The 17,848-nt window shown below is 40.1% G+C and overlaps 1 protein-coding gene across 3 annotated transcripts in view; it reads right to left on the bottom strand.

Annotated features, from left to right (window-relative positions):
* Positions 1-17,848, bottom strand: part of LOC124712504 (acetyl-CoA carboxylase) — a 433,982-nt gene that overhangs the window by 34,396 nt on the left and 381,738 nt on the right. For all 3 annotated transcript variants that reach the window (XM_047242805.1, XM_047242803.1, XM_047242804.1), the window contains exons 23-27: positions 13,131-13,288; positions 8,288-8,468; positions 5,164-5,400; positions 4,654-4,857; positions 4,214-4,415 (exon numbers count right to left, since the gene is read on the bottom strand). In XM_047242805.1, coding sequence (XP_047098761.1) covers positions 4,214-4,415; positions 4,654-4,857; positions 5,164-5,400; positions 8,288-8,468; positions 13,131-13,288 — 982 coding nt within the window. The remainder of the gene's footprint in view (positions 1-4,213; positions 4,416-4,653; positions 4,858-5,163; positions 5,401-8,287; positions 8,469-13,130; positions 13,289-17,848) is intronic.

Genomic DNA, 17,848 nt, shown 5'->3' with positions numbered 1-17,848 from the left:
CCACTGTGGAAAAAGAGAGTGTGCCGATGATCTCAAAAAAATACTCGACCTCTGCAGTTCGGATGCTATGACAGCTGGTCGGCCAACCCCCAGCGATTTGGCAGTGGAGAGCTTGCAGTGTCCAATACTGAGCAGCGGCTTGCCGGACCGTATCGGCATCCAACAGAAGTGCTTCCAGAGCTGTGTCCATGTCCAGTTTCACATGGAAAAAAACCAAGGGGGAAGCGTCAAACTTACAGTCCGCCCTGGGAGGAAGCCGGGACAGAAAATTGGCATTTGCATGCCATTCAGAGGTGCAATAGACAGTATCAAAGTTGAACATCCCCAGGAAGAGCACCCAATGCTGGAGGCAGCATGCTGTCCAGGTGGGCAGTGCAGCACCCAGATGAAACAAAGAAACCAAAGTTTTGTGATTGGTCTGCAGTGTGAAATGATGACCATATACGAAATCTTAGAATCTTGTCGGGGCAAAAACCAGCGCCAAAGCTTCCTTTTCAATTTCACTATATTTTATTTGTGTGATGGTCAATTGTTTGAATGTCAAAACCACCACTTTCTAGAGGACCTCACCCAAGCCATTGTCCGAGGCATCGGCGGCAACAATGAGAGGCACGGAAGGATTGTAAGTGGCCAGGCAAGGATGGCGGGAGAGAGCTGACTTGAGATGTGTGAAAGCCTGCTCACACGCACTGTTCCAAACCCAATGCGCACCCTTGCGCAATAATCAGGTCAGGGGCGCCGAAATCTTGGTGGCATGGGGTATAAAATGCCAATAATAGTTGACTTGACTGAGAATGGATTGCAGTTACTTCACATTGGTCAGAGGAGAATGTTTTGAATCACCTCGACATACTCCTTAGAGGCGTGTAGGCCTCGAGGATCAATCGTGAACCCAAAATAGCTGACCCCTCGTGCAAAAAAGTCACACTTTCCTTTCTGGCAACGCAGGTTAGCCTCAGCAAAAACCTGAAACAGCCAATCCAGCTTGTCCGCGAGGTCCATCCCGGATGAGCCACCAATGATGACATTGTCCAGATAAGTGGCCGCCCCAGGCACCTGGCTTGTAAGGTATTCCAAATAATGTTGGAAAACAGCGGGGGTGCTGATGATACCAAACGGGAGGAGGTTGTACCGGTAAAGGCCACAAGGAGTATTGATGACTAGGATCTGCTTGCTTCCTCCTACAACGGCAGCTGCAAATAAGAAATAAGCATCGCGCAAATCAATTTTGGCGATAATGGTCAAGCCCGCAAGATGTGCCAGTATGTCATCCACCGAAGGGGACAGGATAGGCATCGATGACGGACTGAGAATTTACCATGACCTTAATATCGCCATAGGTGCGTAAAGTCCCGTTCGGCTTCTCGACTATCATGATAGGCATCGCCCAGCAACTGTGCACGACAGCAGAAAGGATGCCTTCATCTTTTAAGCGGCGAAGTTCCACCTGAAGCTTGTCTCTGAGAGCAAAGGGGATTGGGCGGGCCTTAAAAAAATTTAAAAAAATGAGGGACAGCAAAGGGAAGAAGCTGAACATGCACGGTGAAACCCTTCACCCCTGCTGTGGAGGATAGAACATGTTTCATATTTGCAGAGCAACGGGGCGAGTAGGGTATCCAATGAGGGAATCTATACTGCCTATACTGCGTCCTGCACTGATAACCCCGGACGACCAAAAATGTCCATACCCAGAAAGTTAGTAGCACCGGGGTATCCAACCACCAAAAACTGAGTGGTGAAGGAACGACCGTTGTAAGATATTTGTGTGGAAAAAACGCTGTTGACTGATACAGAGTGATTACTGAAGCTGCATAAGGCACGAGTGTATGGGAATAAAGCTGGCTAGCCCAAGCATCAGTATGTGGTACAGTCCACAATAGAAACGGATGATGCCGTGTCAGTTTGGAAGACCAGCAGAATATGCGCGACCTGCAGGGTAAAGAGAAAACAGGCACCCAACTGGGGAAAGATGGAGAATACTTCACCGTCAATGGAATGCGGGGCGTTCAGGTCCTGAGGTTATGATTCAAGATGAGCCTGTGCATCATCAGGAAGCATGGCACCCACGCGATGTTTCTGCGTAGCCTGACACACCACGGCGATATGGCCCACTCGGCTGCAAGCCGTTCATCTTGCTTGCTGGTGGGGCACTCCGACCACTGGTGAGTCTCGAAACAGTCTGGACAGGAGGGAAGCTGCGTGAAAGACTTCCTGTCACGGGATGGACCAACGGATTGACGAGACTCCCGCATGGCGCTAGGCAACTGGAAGACCGCACAAACAGCTGGATCAAGATGCAGTGGTTATAGTTGGTGGGACTGTTCAAACCCACGAATGATAGGCAGACAGGTGTCAAGGTACGGGTCATGTAACTTCAAAATATCAGCCCGAAGATTCTCGTCTGGTGCCTGAAACACCACCATATTGCAAATCAACGAAGAGGCATAAGACTGCTTGCAGGCAACGTTGGTGCGCCAGAATTTACAATCACCAGAGAGACACTGGAGTGATGTAATCCATTCCTGATAAGTCTGACCTGATGACTTGCAACAAGAGAAGAAACTGTGATGGGCAGAGGTGGCGTGTATTTGTGCGTCAAAGTACTCAAAACGGCAGCCCTTAATATGGATAAATGAGAGATCGCGAGGGGACTGCTCAGGGTTCAATTAAACCTGTGGACTGACTGTTGCTAAAAAGAAAGCCTGACTTTAATTTTTGTTGTGGATCCCATGTGCCAGTAAGTGTTGTTGCAACCATTCTACACAATTTGACCATGGTTCAACAGACCTATGGAAAGCCGGAAATGTTGGTGGAGCCATGTGAAAAGTGTTCAATTTACCTACAATGGAATCTACTCTATGAGCTACCTCTTGCAATGTTGGGGAGTGAGAGTGATGTTATGACCTTGTGAGCGTGGCCTGAATCTGCTATCAAGTTTCCACCAAGGACTGAAGAAGTGCCTCTGAGGAGGCCATTCCGTTCGAAAAACGAAAGTTTTATCCTCGTTGTGACAGAACTGATATTGGCGACGAGTGAGAGTGATGTTCTGACCTTGTGAGTGCGGCCTGAATCTGCTATCAAGTTTCCACCAAGGACTGAAGAAGTGCCTCTGAGGAGGCCATCCCGTTCGAAAAAGAAAGTTTTATCCTCGTTGTGACACAACTGATATTGGCGACGAGTGAGAGTGATGTTCTGACCGTGTGAGCGCGGCCTGAATCTGCTATCAAGTTTCCACAAAGGACTGAAGAAGTGCCTCTGAGGAGGCCATTCCGTTCGAAAACGAAAGTTTTATCCTCATTGCGACAGAACTGATATTGGCGACGAGTGAGAGTGATGTTCTGACCTTGTGAGCGCGGCCTGAATCTGCTATCAAGTTTCCACCAAGGACTGAAGAAGTGCCTCTGAGGAGGCCATCCCGTTCGAAAAAGAAAGTTTTATCCTCGTTGTGACACAACTGATATTGGCGACGAGGATAAAACTTTCATTTTCGAACGGAATGGCCTCCTCAGAGGCACTATAGTTGGCAAGAAAAAGAACAGTCAATTTGACCACACTTTAATATAATTAAAGAAAAATGCCTTCTTGGCATACACTAAGTGTTAAACGCAAGAACAAACAGAAAAAACCTCCACAACTCTTGTGGTGGCAAACCAGATAAGGAAACAAGACAATGGAAGAAATACTGACCAAAATCTACTCTACCAAAATACAAAATACAGTGTGCTACTACAATGCTGGGGAGAGTGAATACAGTGCTAGGGCCGGCATAAGAACTGGCCAGAGCTGTTGCTAGCAGTTGGTTAACACTGCCAGTCTAAGTGTGCTTATAAAACCAGGTTGGTGGTGTGCTACATCAGTCATATGAACACTGTCACATGTTGTCTGGTGAAGTAGTTCTGTGTTTATTTGGAAAGTCTGTTATTGTTTCTGTCTGCTGGCAATGTTTCTCTCAGCACTTCTGTTGTGTGTCCGTTCTGTGGGTCCTCTAACAATAAGGGGCCACTACAACTGTTCATAAGCAAGTAGAAGTAGTAGTAGTAGTAGTAGTAGTAACGCTAATGACAGGACCAAAAGAAACTATATTCTAAGAAACATAGCAAATTATTTTACCTATATTGGAAGGCACAAAAAGATGGTAACATTTGGAAGATGCATTTGTTAAACTTCTCTTCAAACATCTGTTAAAATTTTGAACAGTTTTTCACTGACATACCTTCAGAATTAGTAGCTGCAATCTCCTTCCAACACTTTTCATTCATCTGACGAAACATATCAGGGATATCGTAACAATAGCTTGTGCCTGCACTCTGTGCAGTGAATCTCTTTTGCTGCAGATAGTCCTTTGTGACATACGGTGTGGAAATTGCTAAGCCATGCATTGGCCCTTGTTTTTCACCATATGACTCAAATTTTATCTAGAAAAAGGAAAACAAGAAATAACTAATCAGTTTGTATAGTTACATTGGCAGCAACAGAATCTTTCAACTTCTTCTGCGAACAAATGTGAAATTTCTAAGATCTTAGAATATTTTAGCTGCATAGTAAGTAACAAGAAAGCCATAAAAATCAGATATACTAGTGATATAAAGACACAGCAATTTTTACATTGTTTACACAACTTGGAACTTACAGAAATGTTTTTAAGATACTTACAACACCTGTTTTAGGGTCTGTGACTTCTCGATATAACCATAGATCCAATGAATAACCACTGTCATTTGCTAAGCAAAGTCGCACACTTGTTGTAGGTGAATTTGGTGTCTGACGAATTAACATTTTAAGCTCAGCCTGCAGTACTCGCAGCTTCCAAAGACGGGGACCATAACGCTTCACCATATCTGTTACAGCCTCCTCAATCTGTGATGTCAACAAAATGTTAGAACACTTGCTAAGTTTCTAAAATATTGAAAAATTTTATTGCAAGAGGGAAACCGGCACTATCATTAACTCAAAGATGTTTCAGTATTATTATTTCCAGGCAAATAATCCAATTTTGGGACCAGTCCTAAAATTACCTCATAATGCATTCTTTTGACAGAAGGGTTATCTTCTAAGAACTTTTTTAATGATGTTTAATAGCAAGAAACTGTATATTATTGTTCTACCAATGAAACCTTAACAACCAAACAAATATGATATACAATTCTGTTTATTATCATTTACCTTCACAGGATCCATGATGACAGTAGGCACAAAATTGAGGAATATATGGTTGCAGTCTGTTCGTCGTGAATCTGGATGGGAGAAGGCAACCTCTAGCTCATCCATAGCCTCCAACAGAACACGTTCTGCTTCATTTTGTAAATACTCAAAAGATGCTTCCTTTGTGATGAGATCTGAATGTCTAATGATGCAGCGAATGAAAAAGCGATAATCTGTCACCTCTTGCCCTTTAGCCACCTGCCAAAACAGGAAAATTATACTGCAATAGTACAATACAAATGTAATGCCATTTTAAAACTTATTGAGACAAGTTGCTGTAACAGAATGAATCTCTTATTGTTTTCATAAAAAAAAGATGAATTATAATCTCAATAAAGAAAATTTAAAGATATGGGCCACAACAAATATAGTTAACTCTAAACCTACCTTCTTAGTAGACCACCATAATGATAAATGAAAAGTACTATATAGTGTATGTTTTACAGGTTTAATTTATTCAGGTTAACCAGTTTTCGGCTTACAAGGCCATCATCATACTTTAAATGACTGTACTGGTCAAAGAAGTTACAGTGTTTTTAAATAACATTAGAAAAGATGTTACTCATCCAAACTGAGGCACAAAGACATGGTACATGTCATCTTCGACATTGTGGTGGTAATGCAGTTTAAGAAATGTGAAGCTGAACAATAAATAAATATAAAGTGAGTAAAATTTCTTACTATATGAAGAACATCACAGCCCCATATATTTTCAGTAGCAAAGATAGCAGAGTGATAGCAACTAGTCACTCTTATTCCTCAATTTTCCTATATTTATTCATTTCTTTTTGTTTTATTGTGATTGCCTATGTACTCCATATATTCTGTTGTTACAATTTTTAATTTTTTTGTTTTACTTGATTTCTGTATCACTTTCCACGTGTAAAACCTATTTAAGTAGTCTTGTCAAGTATAAATTTTATTTTGTTGGTTTTGTAGATTTAGTGTACATTGTTATACAGGCACTGTTTCTTGAGTTTAGTGTTAATGTTTTTCCTGGTTTGCCACCTTATTTATGGTTCCATTTGAATTATGTTACTGGCGCACTGTAAAAGTAGACTATTATTGTGCATTTCTGCCTTGATCTAGATGAGTTAACATCTTTTGCAGTGTTGTTTACAAACACTGTAACTCCTGAATGTCTGAAGATGGCCTTGTTATCTGAAAACCATATAACTTGAATAAATTAATCCTTTACAACAAATGCAACAGAGCGCTTTTCATTTATTACATTCATGAAACTTTGTGTACATGTTTACAATTATTTGAGCTTCAGGAACATAACTTTCTTGCACCAAAACAGTGGTACTACAGAAACAGTAAGAAACAGAACAGTGAGAGAATTCTGTTCAAATTCAGGATGGAGAAAAAGAGCAGAACTCATATTCAATAATTTTGTATAGGTTTCTGATTAACTTATTTGGTTCTTACTGCAGCCTTCCTGTTTCCTAGTGTAGATTTCCCTTGGGTGCATTCATACAGCTTATCAACCGGCTGAAAAATACACTGTCTGCTCATCAGTCATATTTTCATTTCTACGAAATGTATGTTTGGTTGTCTACATTAATGTAAATTTTACTTAACACTGAGGGTGGGGAGCACCAAAATAGTACAAATTACTCTTGTAGTAACTCTTACTTCATCAGTCTGGACTACTTCTGTAGTAATATACTGCTTTAGAAACTTTTGGAGAGTACAATTTCTATTTACTTCTTTAGTTGTAACTAAAGTAGTAACGCCTTTTAACTAAAGAAGTAAGTCATTTCTGCACACTGCTGGCATGTGCAGTACGTTGCCTCTCGGAAAATACTGATTGCCGGCAGACATTATTGCATCATCTTTTGCGTAATTTATGTTCATCGGTATAATTTTAGAAGGTAGAAATGATTATTAAATTGAATTATTAAAATTTGAAAATCTAAATGCTAATGTACTAATTAATGGCAAGATCTATAAATTATGAAAAAGAAACGTGCTATTAATGGATGAATCTATTGTTAACCCTGCCATCTACAGCTACCAACGTCTGTTGTTGGTTGGTGAGACATGTTAATTAAAGTGCCAGTTTGAGATACAAACTAGCAGCAGTAGCCAAGAAACGTTCAAAAAACATACCAGAAAATGAAAAAGATCAGTTTGCTTAAATAAAGAAAAAGTAAATAACTACTATTGAATCTAAAAGGCATGATGCAACATGCTAAAAAGGATAGAAGTAGTACAATAGATTTTCCTTTTATTCTTTGATATATTTTCTTAGGTCTGTGGCATGGACACATACAGTGGCTTTAAGACAAACTGTTTATCACACTATTAAAAGCTCTTCCAGCAGTAGTATGGTGGATATTAATGAGATTCCCTGTAAGTACCTGTGCGAAAGATTCACAGTCCACAAAGAAGTTGCAGCCTAGGAGACAAAGCATGGCTCCTGTCAGAATTATGCAACAGTAATGGCTCCTGTATACCAAGCAGACCTCAAAAGATTCCTTAAGAAACCTAAACCACTATTTGAAATCACAGCCGCTAAACATCACAAATGGGTCTCTTCTATTCATTACAATCCTCACTCATTCTTGGGATGTTCATCTCTTGCTCCATCTCCATTTATTCTTTGTACTCTCGGTAATCGACAGAATTCAACACTAAAAAACACATAACTCAAAGATCACACCTTACTCTCTTACTTCATTCCTACTACTGCCTAGTAGTAAATTTTGGTCTTATTTCCTCCTTAATTTGCTAACATAGTAGCGAACTCTCCAATGGTGTTCACCACCAGTAAAGGAGTAAATAAATTTACTTCGAAAGTAAATAAAAATTTACTCCTGGAGAAATTTACTCCTGGAGTAATTTACTCCTTTAGTTCCGTACTATCGACTGGAAGTTGCCAATTTCCTTCTCTCCTAGTAACTTACTATTTTAGTTCCACTTACTCCTGGTCTATGCTCACCACTCTGAAGCTATCAGCTTGCTTACCACTTCTGCTTTTCGTACAACATGTACATAAACAACCATCTTTTGGTGAATAACAACAACAACAACAAAGTTACCATCAGCTTCAGTAATAAAGAAAGTATTGATTTTTTACCTTTGCCTTTCCAAGATACAGATGCATCCTTTGATTTGACGTAGGAAGGGCTTCCAAGTCATAGGTACGCATTCTGTTGAGTTCTAATTGGAATGCCATGGCGGGCTCTAAATGTCGATAAATGCGATCTTCTGAATAGTTATCACGATACCGGTAAGTGAAGAACTTAGGAAACTGGCGCCTGAAAAGATAGAATTCAGTGAATTAAATGATACGGTTTCATCAACTTAAAAGCTGTTATTTTGATCACTATTAATAATAAACTAATAACAGTAGTCATAACAAATGCCAAATATGCTGCCACGGTGATCACTGATCTTGCTAAATATGGCTACTATAAAAACTGCACAGTGTTTGGCATTTTATATTACGAAATTCTAGCAGAAAATTATTTGTAATGACAACATTTATTTTAGTTGAACAGCAAGCTTACCTACACTAATATTTTTGAAAACACTATTGAAAAATTATTTTACTTTAAACACAAACCTGTCCCTTTTCTGAGGTCAACAAATGAATTCTAAAATTTTATCCACGACTCATTTCTACCATCTTCTACAAACGAGGCAAGTCCAATAAGAAACGCAACACTTTTTTTTTCTCAGCCAATTTCAGTATCAGAATGCAGAATTTGTCGTGGAACATCATGGAATACTCGTGCTTCAGCCCCTGCAGTTTCATCAAATTCCGACAGGTGGTGGCGCTAGTTGTAACTTTCAAAATGGCATCTGTAACGGTTTCTTTGCCAGAAAACCAGTGCAGAAAGTCTATGGAAACGTGGTGGTGAACAAAAGTATGTTGAGTCATTAGGCAAGTCACCTGTCTTCTTCACAAACAGGTCGCACGAACCTGTCTAATCTCCCAAATGTCAGAATTTGAGGTGATTGATGAATCACCATCATACTCATCACTGCACTACTGGACATCTCTGATGGTAATGCCGGCACTCTCATTACCAGTTGAGCTACTCACATGTGTGTGCCTGTCGGGTTCCTCACCACCTAACAGAAGATCATAAAAGGCAACTAAGGACCATCTATGCAGAATTGCTTACACGTTGTAAGGCAGATCGTGGCGGTTCTTTGTTGAGTATCATCACGTGCAATGAAATATGGGTTCATCAATTTGAACAGGAAAAAAAATGGCAATACCTGGAGTCGCATCACACCTCCTCTCCCTAGAAGAAAAAGTTTGAAGCCACACTCTCAGCCAGTAAAGTCTTCTGGGACACTGAAGGGGTTATTCCATTTAATGTCCTCCCCCATGGTGCAACACTCGACTCCGAAGTGTACTGTGCTACCCTCAGGAAAATAAAGAAATGAATTCAGCACGTTCATTGTCACAAAAATGCAAACGAACTTATCTTTCTCCATGACAGTCCAAGCTCTGACAAGCCTGCTCATGAAACTTCACTGGACAGTTCTTTCTCATCCACCCTACAGCCCGGATCTCACACTTTCAACTTCCGACTATTTGGTGCAATGAAGGATGCACAACACAGGAAGCAATACACGAATGATAGGCATGTTATTGATGCAGCAAGACATGGGCTCCAATGTTGACAAGAAGAGTGTTACCATGCAGGGATGCAGGCCCTAACAGTAAGGTGACATAAGGCTGTCACACTGAATGGAGATTACATTGAAAAAGAGGGTTTTGTAGCCAAAAGAGTGGGGAATAACATGGCGTATTGTAATTCTGAATAAAACCAACCTGCTTTCAGAAAAAAATGTGTTGTATTACTTATTGAATGCCCCTTCTATACAGTACCATAAGTTGAAGTTAGTAATACACGGAGGTAGTCAAAGTTTTTATCATCAGTTTGAAAAACACAGACACGTAATTATTTTTTAGTTTCTTTGCAGGTATATACCTGCAATCCTGGCACACAATGAAATTCCCACACCACAGTACTACAGCATGCCGCTACAGGAGCCAAGACAAAAGGATGCAGCCCGCTGATAAAAGTGGAGATAATTAAAACTTTATTACTACTGCTGTATGTATGATCAACAATTACACAGAAATAAAAATGATGCAAAAGAATCCAATTAATCAATCAAAAATTAGTTGAAACTTAATTCTGAAAATTTTCATATACGTGTAAACAATATCAGATAAAAATTCATATTTGCAAATGACATTAAAATGCAATTTTAATTTTATGTTAATGGTATGTGTGACTTGTAACCGAAATACGAGCTTTGAAATCTTGAAACAAGAAAACTTTTGTCTCAATCAGCAACGAAATTCTAAAACTAAAAAAATGTTCAGTGCTTTCTATATGAAACAGTAGTCTATAAATTTCAATATTGCATGCTCACTTGAATGAGTAATACGACAGTAATATGGCTCTTGATATGTAACTATAGATGTATGCTAGAGCTTAAACCTTCACTTACACATAATGAGTAGTTAACCCACCATAACAGGAAATCTGAAGATGGTCAGGCTAGGCACACATTCAGAAAATGAAATACTGCCAAATTCTTTATAGAATCCTGTTAATGCTCTCAGAAAACACTTCTTATTAATTTATCAAATTGTTCCAATATATCATCATTTAGGTTATTCCTTTAAACAATAAATTCTATTCAAGATTTAACTGTGAAAACTTACATGAAATGGCAGTGTCGAGCTACGTACCTATGTACAAAATGAAGCACGCAAAAAACATTCCAAGTATTTCACTATTTCTGAAAAGAATTGCAAACCAGATACTTCTTGGCATATGTCAAGAAAATGCACTATTCCTTTTAGATATTGATACTTTCTTCAGAAAATTTTACATGTGAAGTTACTGTCCCACACTGTAAAAAGGAAATAAATTACTGGAATCCTATCTCCTATCCCCCCCCCCCCCCCCCAATCTCTGGTTTGCCCTGTTTCCTTTTCCACTTTCCTCTTAATTCTTAACTGCACTATTCAATAAACAGTTCACTTCTCGTTTTTCTTACACTTAATCCACCTTTCCTTCTCATTCTGTCCTCCTATTGTCTCTGGATTGAGGATTGCCAATACCGGGTGAGTCAAAAAGCTTTATGCAACTTTGGAATGACATAGAAATTCATTCAGATAACATACACAATCAGCAGATGTGTCATTTTATAGCAAATAACCTCAAGTATCAAATAAAAGTGTCATGTGACATTTTGGTTCAGAGTGACTAATATTTGGGGGTGGGATGTTTGCTGCACCACAATCAGTTTCTTCTCACACTTGCTGCAGCCAACTGTGCATAGCCAACTGTGCGTAGCTTGTGCAACGGCAGTGTAGATTTAATTTTTCAGGTCAGCTAAACTGTCTTTAATGGAACCCCACAAGTGTTAAGTCTGGGGAGCAAGGTGGCCTTGTGGTCAATCCACTGACATGGGAAGTGATTACCGAGGAAATCTTTAACTTCCATTAGGACATTAGGTGGTGCACCGTCCTGCTGGTAGTAAACCATCCCATCTCATCATCTTCATCGATTTGTGGAATTAAAATGTTGTCAAGCATATCCAAGTATACGATTACAGTGACATCATCTTCATTGATTTGTGGAATTAAAAACTTTTCAAGCATATCCAGGTACACAACAACAGTGACAGTCTTCTCCATGAAGAAGAAATGGCCATACCCTTTCAATTTGCTAAAGGCACAAAACACACTAACTTTGGGGCTGTCACAAGCATGTTCCAGGATTGCATGTGGATTTTCGCTGCTTCATATTCTGCAGTTGTGTGGTGTTCACCAAGCCACTGACATTAAATGTTGACTTATCACTGAAGATGTGTTCAGGACTGTCTCATCGTCCTCTATCCAATACAACATTTCTGCACAGAATTCCCCCACGAGCAACCTTACCTGAATCATTGTTATGCTGTGCCATTGTGAATCTGTATGGTTCAACATGTAAATGTCTATGCAGTACTTGCCACAAAGTTTTTTGCGGAATGGCAGTTTCATGAGATGCATGCCTCATTGATTTTTGTGGACTTTGGGCAACGTTCCTCTCTAGCCTGTTCGACATAATCATCAAAATGCAGGAGATTTGGTGATTTATTATGTCTCAGTGAACAACCTGTCTCAACAAAGTTCTTTGGTCAAGAGTAAATTGTAGACCTGCCTGGAGGGTCCTTAGCATATTCAGTGCAAAATTTACACCAAACAGTTTCTGCAGAGTTCATTTCATGAAACCAAAACACACAACGAGCACATTCCACACCAGTGAAAGCAGCCACTTTAACTGTGCACTATGCTACACTTCTGGTGATGGAATGGGGTACTGATGCACCATGTGAATCAAATTTGATGTTTTTTGCAACAAAATGACGTATCTCCAGATTCGGTAAGTTATCTCAATAAATTTCCATATTCTTCCAAAGTTGTAAAGCCCTTTTTGGCTCATCCCATGTACTGTCTTTGACCTCTGACATCTCTCCATTTATCTTTGTTTCCCCTCATCCTCACAAGAAGTCGGTCACTCTCATCCTGAGGTCAGAGAACCCGACCGCCTTTGCTTCTTTAACATATCCCTCCCTGAGGTAGGAACTAATATTTCTGAAAGCTACAATAGGCTTTTCTACTTTACATGTCCATCACAAGTAATTTTGCCTCCCGAAGGTAAGTATTGGCCGGTCATCTATCCCCTTGCAATTTTACAGTGACTGCTGCATGACCATGACAACAACAAAATATTTGTATGGAACAACACGAATGAGAGGTAAAACAACCAAATTTTTTCTTCTTAGATAAATTATATTTGCCAAGTTCTGTGAAATGTTCCTTCAATATATATAAAAACAGCATTTCTTGTACTGTAAGTTTTATACATACACAAGTACACATTTACTGGACTTGCCTGATGAGCACAAGGAATGTTATTCGACGGATCCCTCTTCGTTTGAGCTCGTCTATGTGTCTGGCACAAAAGTCTCCAAATCTTCTGCTCAATGTTGCATCATCTGTGTCTCCTCTATCCTTAACTCCAACATTAATTATATGAATTGGCTCCACCAGCTATAAATACCATACAACATATTTCATTGCAAATCAATGCCAATCGATATTTTAACATTATTACTGTACAACAACGCTGTAACACACCACTGAATAAAACACTGCACAGCAAATTTTAAAATCTACTTTATTATACTGTAACACAGTAGAAAATTGCTAAGTGAGGTGAAACATACAAGAGTTCTTTGAGCACAGATGTCCGTGCACTGTATCATTTAATATTTCTGATTGTATAAGTAGTATATGAAACAGAGTAATAGACAGCAAGTAAGCAATAAACAGAATGTATATGCGGACAAGGAAAAAAAAATTCCCAGATTTTTCCCGAATTTCCCACTTAAAAAAATACAGTTTTTTTCCCCAGGTGAAAATTCACTTTTTTGTTTGTTTTAAGTGTTAGTATACTTTCACTCGGAATTTTAAATGTCATCAGCCCTTTCAATGGCTAAGGTTTTATAAACTGTTATCGAACTTCCCGGCATTTAAGGGAAAAATAAAAAAAAAAAAAAAAAAAAAAAAAAAAAAAAACACATTTTTGAAAGATCTCCGATGTGCAGCATCATGTATTTTCAAATAACTTCCGGGAATTCAGCCAGGTAACACTTTCAGCGACCGCCGATATTTCGGCGGGAGAACACCCCGCCATTTTCAAGGCAAACTGCAACGGACAGGCGACGTACATGCAAATTTAATACCTAGGTTCTCGGACCCAAGCAGGAAAGATAACACACACACACTGAACACTAGTGCCACCAAAGATGGCCAAAGTCAGAGCTATCGATAGTGAGACTATGAATTCGCAGGTGAGGTAGCATTGAGTCTGTCCCTCTGTTTCTTGACAAGGGAGAGAGCCGGATTCCAAACAGAGTTTAAACAGAAACCTCCATCCCTGTTAACAAGATTGCTCGCTAATTTAATCTCAACTGCCTCCCGAATCACACTGTCCCAATAGCTGGACGTGCATGCCAATATCTCGGTGTTATTATATAACATGGAGTGACCAGTATCCAAGCAATGTTCGGCAATAGCAGATCTATTTGGCTGCTGTAATCGTGTGTGCCGTTTATGCTCAGTACATCTGTCCTCCACGGTCCTGATAGTTTGACCAATATATGCCATGCCGCAGCTACAAGGGACACGATATACACCCGCCTTACGCAGTCCAAGATCATCCTTAACGGAACTCAAAAGTGCTCTAATTTTAGACGGAGGTCGGAAAACACATTTCACATCGTATTTCCGTAAAATACGACCGATCTTGGACGTGTTTCCTACGTAAGGCAAGAAGGCAGTAGACTTAGGTGTTGACTCAGAATTATCATCAATCACCTGATGTACAGTTGGTCGATAGCGCAACGCACGTTCAATCTGTCTATCACTGTAACCATTTTGACGAAATGTAACTTCAAGATGGGACAGCTCAGCTGGCAAAGTCTCAGCGTCAGAAACGATATGTGCCCTGTGTACCAAGGTACGAAGTACCCCTTCACGCTGAGCCGAATGGTGACAACTATTAGCTTGTAAGTACAAGTCGGTGTGAGTACGTTTCCTGTAGACTGCAATGATCCATCATCCTTCCTCCTAACCAACACGTCGAGAAAGGGAAGGCAACCATCCTTTTCCACCTCCATCGTAAAACGAATGTTCGGGTGGATCGAGTTCAGATGTTCTAGAAAGACATTCAAATTCTCCCTACCGTGAGGCCAAACAACGAAGGTATCGTCAACATATCTATAGAAACAGGCGGGTTTTAAAGGCGCCGACTCCAATGCACGTTCCTCGAAGTCTTCCATAAACAAATTTGCGATCACAGGAGACAACGGACTACCCATCGCAACTCCATCTGTCTGCTCGTAATACTGGTCATTAAATAAAAAGTAAGTGGATGTCAACACATGCCTAAAGAGATTAGTTAAATCAGCACCAAACCTGGCTTCAATTAACCGCAACGAATCAGACAGAGGAACACGAGTGAAGAGAGAGACCACATCGAAACTCACTAAAATATCAGAGTCATTCAGCCTCAGTCCCTCCAAACGACGTAAAAAAACAGCTGAGTTCCTGATATGATGTTCACACTGTCCTACTTGTGGACTCAACAGAGATGCAAGATGCTTGGATACACGATATGTAGGGGCGCCGATCTTACTCACTATAGGACGGAAAGGAACCCCTTCCTTATGAACCTTTGGAAGGCCATATAACCTAGGGGGAACCGCACTATAGGTGTTAAGCCTCTTGATTGTGTCCTGCGACAAACCACTTTTCTTCAGAAGGCTGTTGGTCTTTCTCTCAACACTTTTCGTGGGGTCAGCATCGATTCTGCGATACGTTGAATCAGATAGTAAACGTTGCATCTTTTGTACATAATCATGTTTATTTAAAACAACGGTGGCATTGCCCTTGTCCCAGTATTGTTATTTTACCTGCTGACATTTTGCGTAAGAGAAATTTTGCTTTGAAAGTAATGCTTTTCAAAACCCTCATTCCCATTACCTGTTAGAAATAGGTTCGTTTCAGCAGTTGCCAGGGAGCACCATGAAACAGGCATTACAGCTCGTGATGTAGGAAGCCCCTATGTTCGTACGTACATATAAAGCAATAAGAGATCTTACATTATGTCCTAACAAAAACAGGATATCAGAGGATACTCTAAGAGCATCAGAATTTCGTAAACCATACTAAAATGCATAATCTGGCTTAAAGTGCACTTTTGTATGTACAGATTCACAATGATGTAGGCCCCAACCTGATAGTAAGCTTTTCGGTGAGGTTTTTGTGATGTAAATTTTCTCAGAATATCACTACTGTATTATCTCATGTTGTGTTCTTTATTATGGCATAATATGAGGATGGTTTGAAAAGTTGTCAGAATCACCACAAGAGGTCAGCGCTAGCACAATGAGTTGTTCAGGTGATATTCATTGGACTGTTGCCTGTAAACACGTGCCTTGTCAGTGCTCTTGAAAGAGAGCTGTGGTGGTGACGTGGCTCTGTAGTTATTGGCATCAGGTGAGACACTGATAGGTCAAATTCAGATAGCATTAAAGGAAATTAAATTGAAACCGATTCCCAATTCATCTTACAATAATAAAGAGAAAAGTGGCATCAACTTGCTTTATTAATGGGGGTAAAAAATAAAGCAAATGAGTGAATTAAACAACTTAATTTATGACACAAATGGAAATCCAGGATCAATGAAAGTATTTTGGAAAGGCTACTCACCATATAGCGGAGACATTGAGTAGCAACACACATGCATTCACACATACAAGACTCATACACATATTGCCACTGAGGTATAGCAGTCCAGCCTCTGCAATTAGAGACAGTGGTTTGTGTGTGTGTGTGTGTGTGTGTGTGTGTGTGTGTGTGTGTGTGTGTGTGTACTCCAGAAGGAGGTCTTTTGGGTGAAACTTACTTGTGTAGCAGTCTTTGTTGTGCCTGTCTGCGACTCAACAACTCCACAACATGATGAGTAGCAATCTGTCTTTTTCATAATACTGCCCTTACTTTATCTGTTATAACAAGGTGATGAAGTTGTTACCACACCCGACTTGCTTTCAGTAGGACAAGTCAAATCTGTGTCTGGCCATCTCAGTTTGCATTTTCCGTGATTTCCCTAAATCGCTCCAGGCAAAAGCCAAGATGGTTCTATTCAAAGGACACAGCCGTTTTACTTCCCCATCCCTGTAATGTTCTGAACATGTGCTCCACGACTTATGACCTTGACATTGATGGGATGTCAAACCCTAATCTTCCTTTCTTTTTCCAAAATTTTTGAGAAGTTAATCAACTCAAGGATTGTCTCCAACCTTTGCAATACTGGGATACTTAGCAAATAGTTTCAGATAGGCACAACAAAAGTGGTGAGTAGCAACTATATTTTTCATAATATTGACATTGCTCCATCCAGGACATTCCACTGTTTAACAAATAGTCCGTATTTTAAAAGGACTACTCTACTGAATTAGTTATTTCTACACAAACCGAGCTCATAACAAACTCTTTAAACAATAAAATATCACCAGTTGGGGTTTTCTGCTATTTGTTGAAGGCATTTAATTGTGAAATTATAATACTCTATGACCAAACACTGGAGAATCCAGGTTGGAGAGCAACAATATTATGAAAAGTGAAGTTGCTACTTGCCATATAGCGGAGATGTTGAGTTCCAGATAGGCACAACAGAAATACTGTCACAAATAAGCTTCGGATCAATGAGGCCTTTGTCAAAAATACAAACACACACACACACACACACACACACACACACACGTACATATGTCTAGAGTCTCTGCAGCTGAAGGCGGCCAAGTGTGACTTCAGCTGCCAGAGACTCCAGTTGGGTGTGAGAGTTGCGTTTGCATTTGTGTGTGTGTGTGTGTGTGTGTGTGTGTGTGTGTGTGTGTGTGTGCGCCCTGTCTATTTCTGACAAAGGCCTCATTGGCCGAAAGCTTATTTGTGAAGCCTTTTCACTGTGCCTATCTGGAACTCAGCATCTCCGCTATATGGCGAGTAGCAACTTCCCTCTTCATAATATTAATACTCTATAACAGA

This window comes from Schistocerca piceifrons, chromosome 8 (assembly GCF_021461385.2).
Source record: "Schistocerca piceifrons isolate TAMUIC-IGC-003096 chromosome 8, iqSchPice1.1, whole genome shotgun sequence".
Taxonomy (NCBI): domain Eukaryota; kingdom Metazoa; phylum Arthropoda; class Insecta; order Orthoptera; family Acrididae; genus Schistocerca; species Schistocerca piceifrons.
This window is presented reverse-complemented; position numbering and strand designations above follow the sequence as displayed.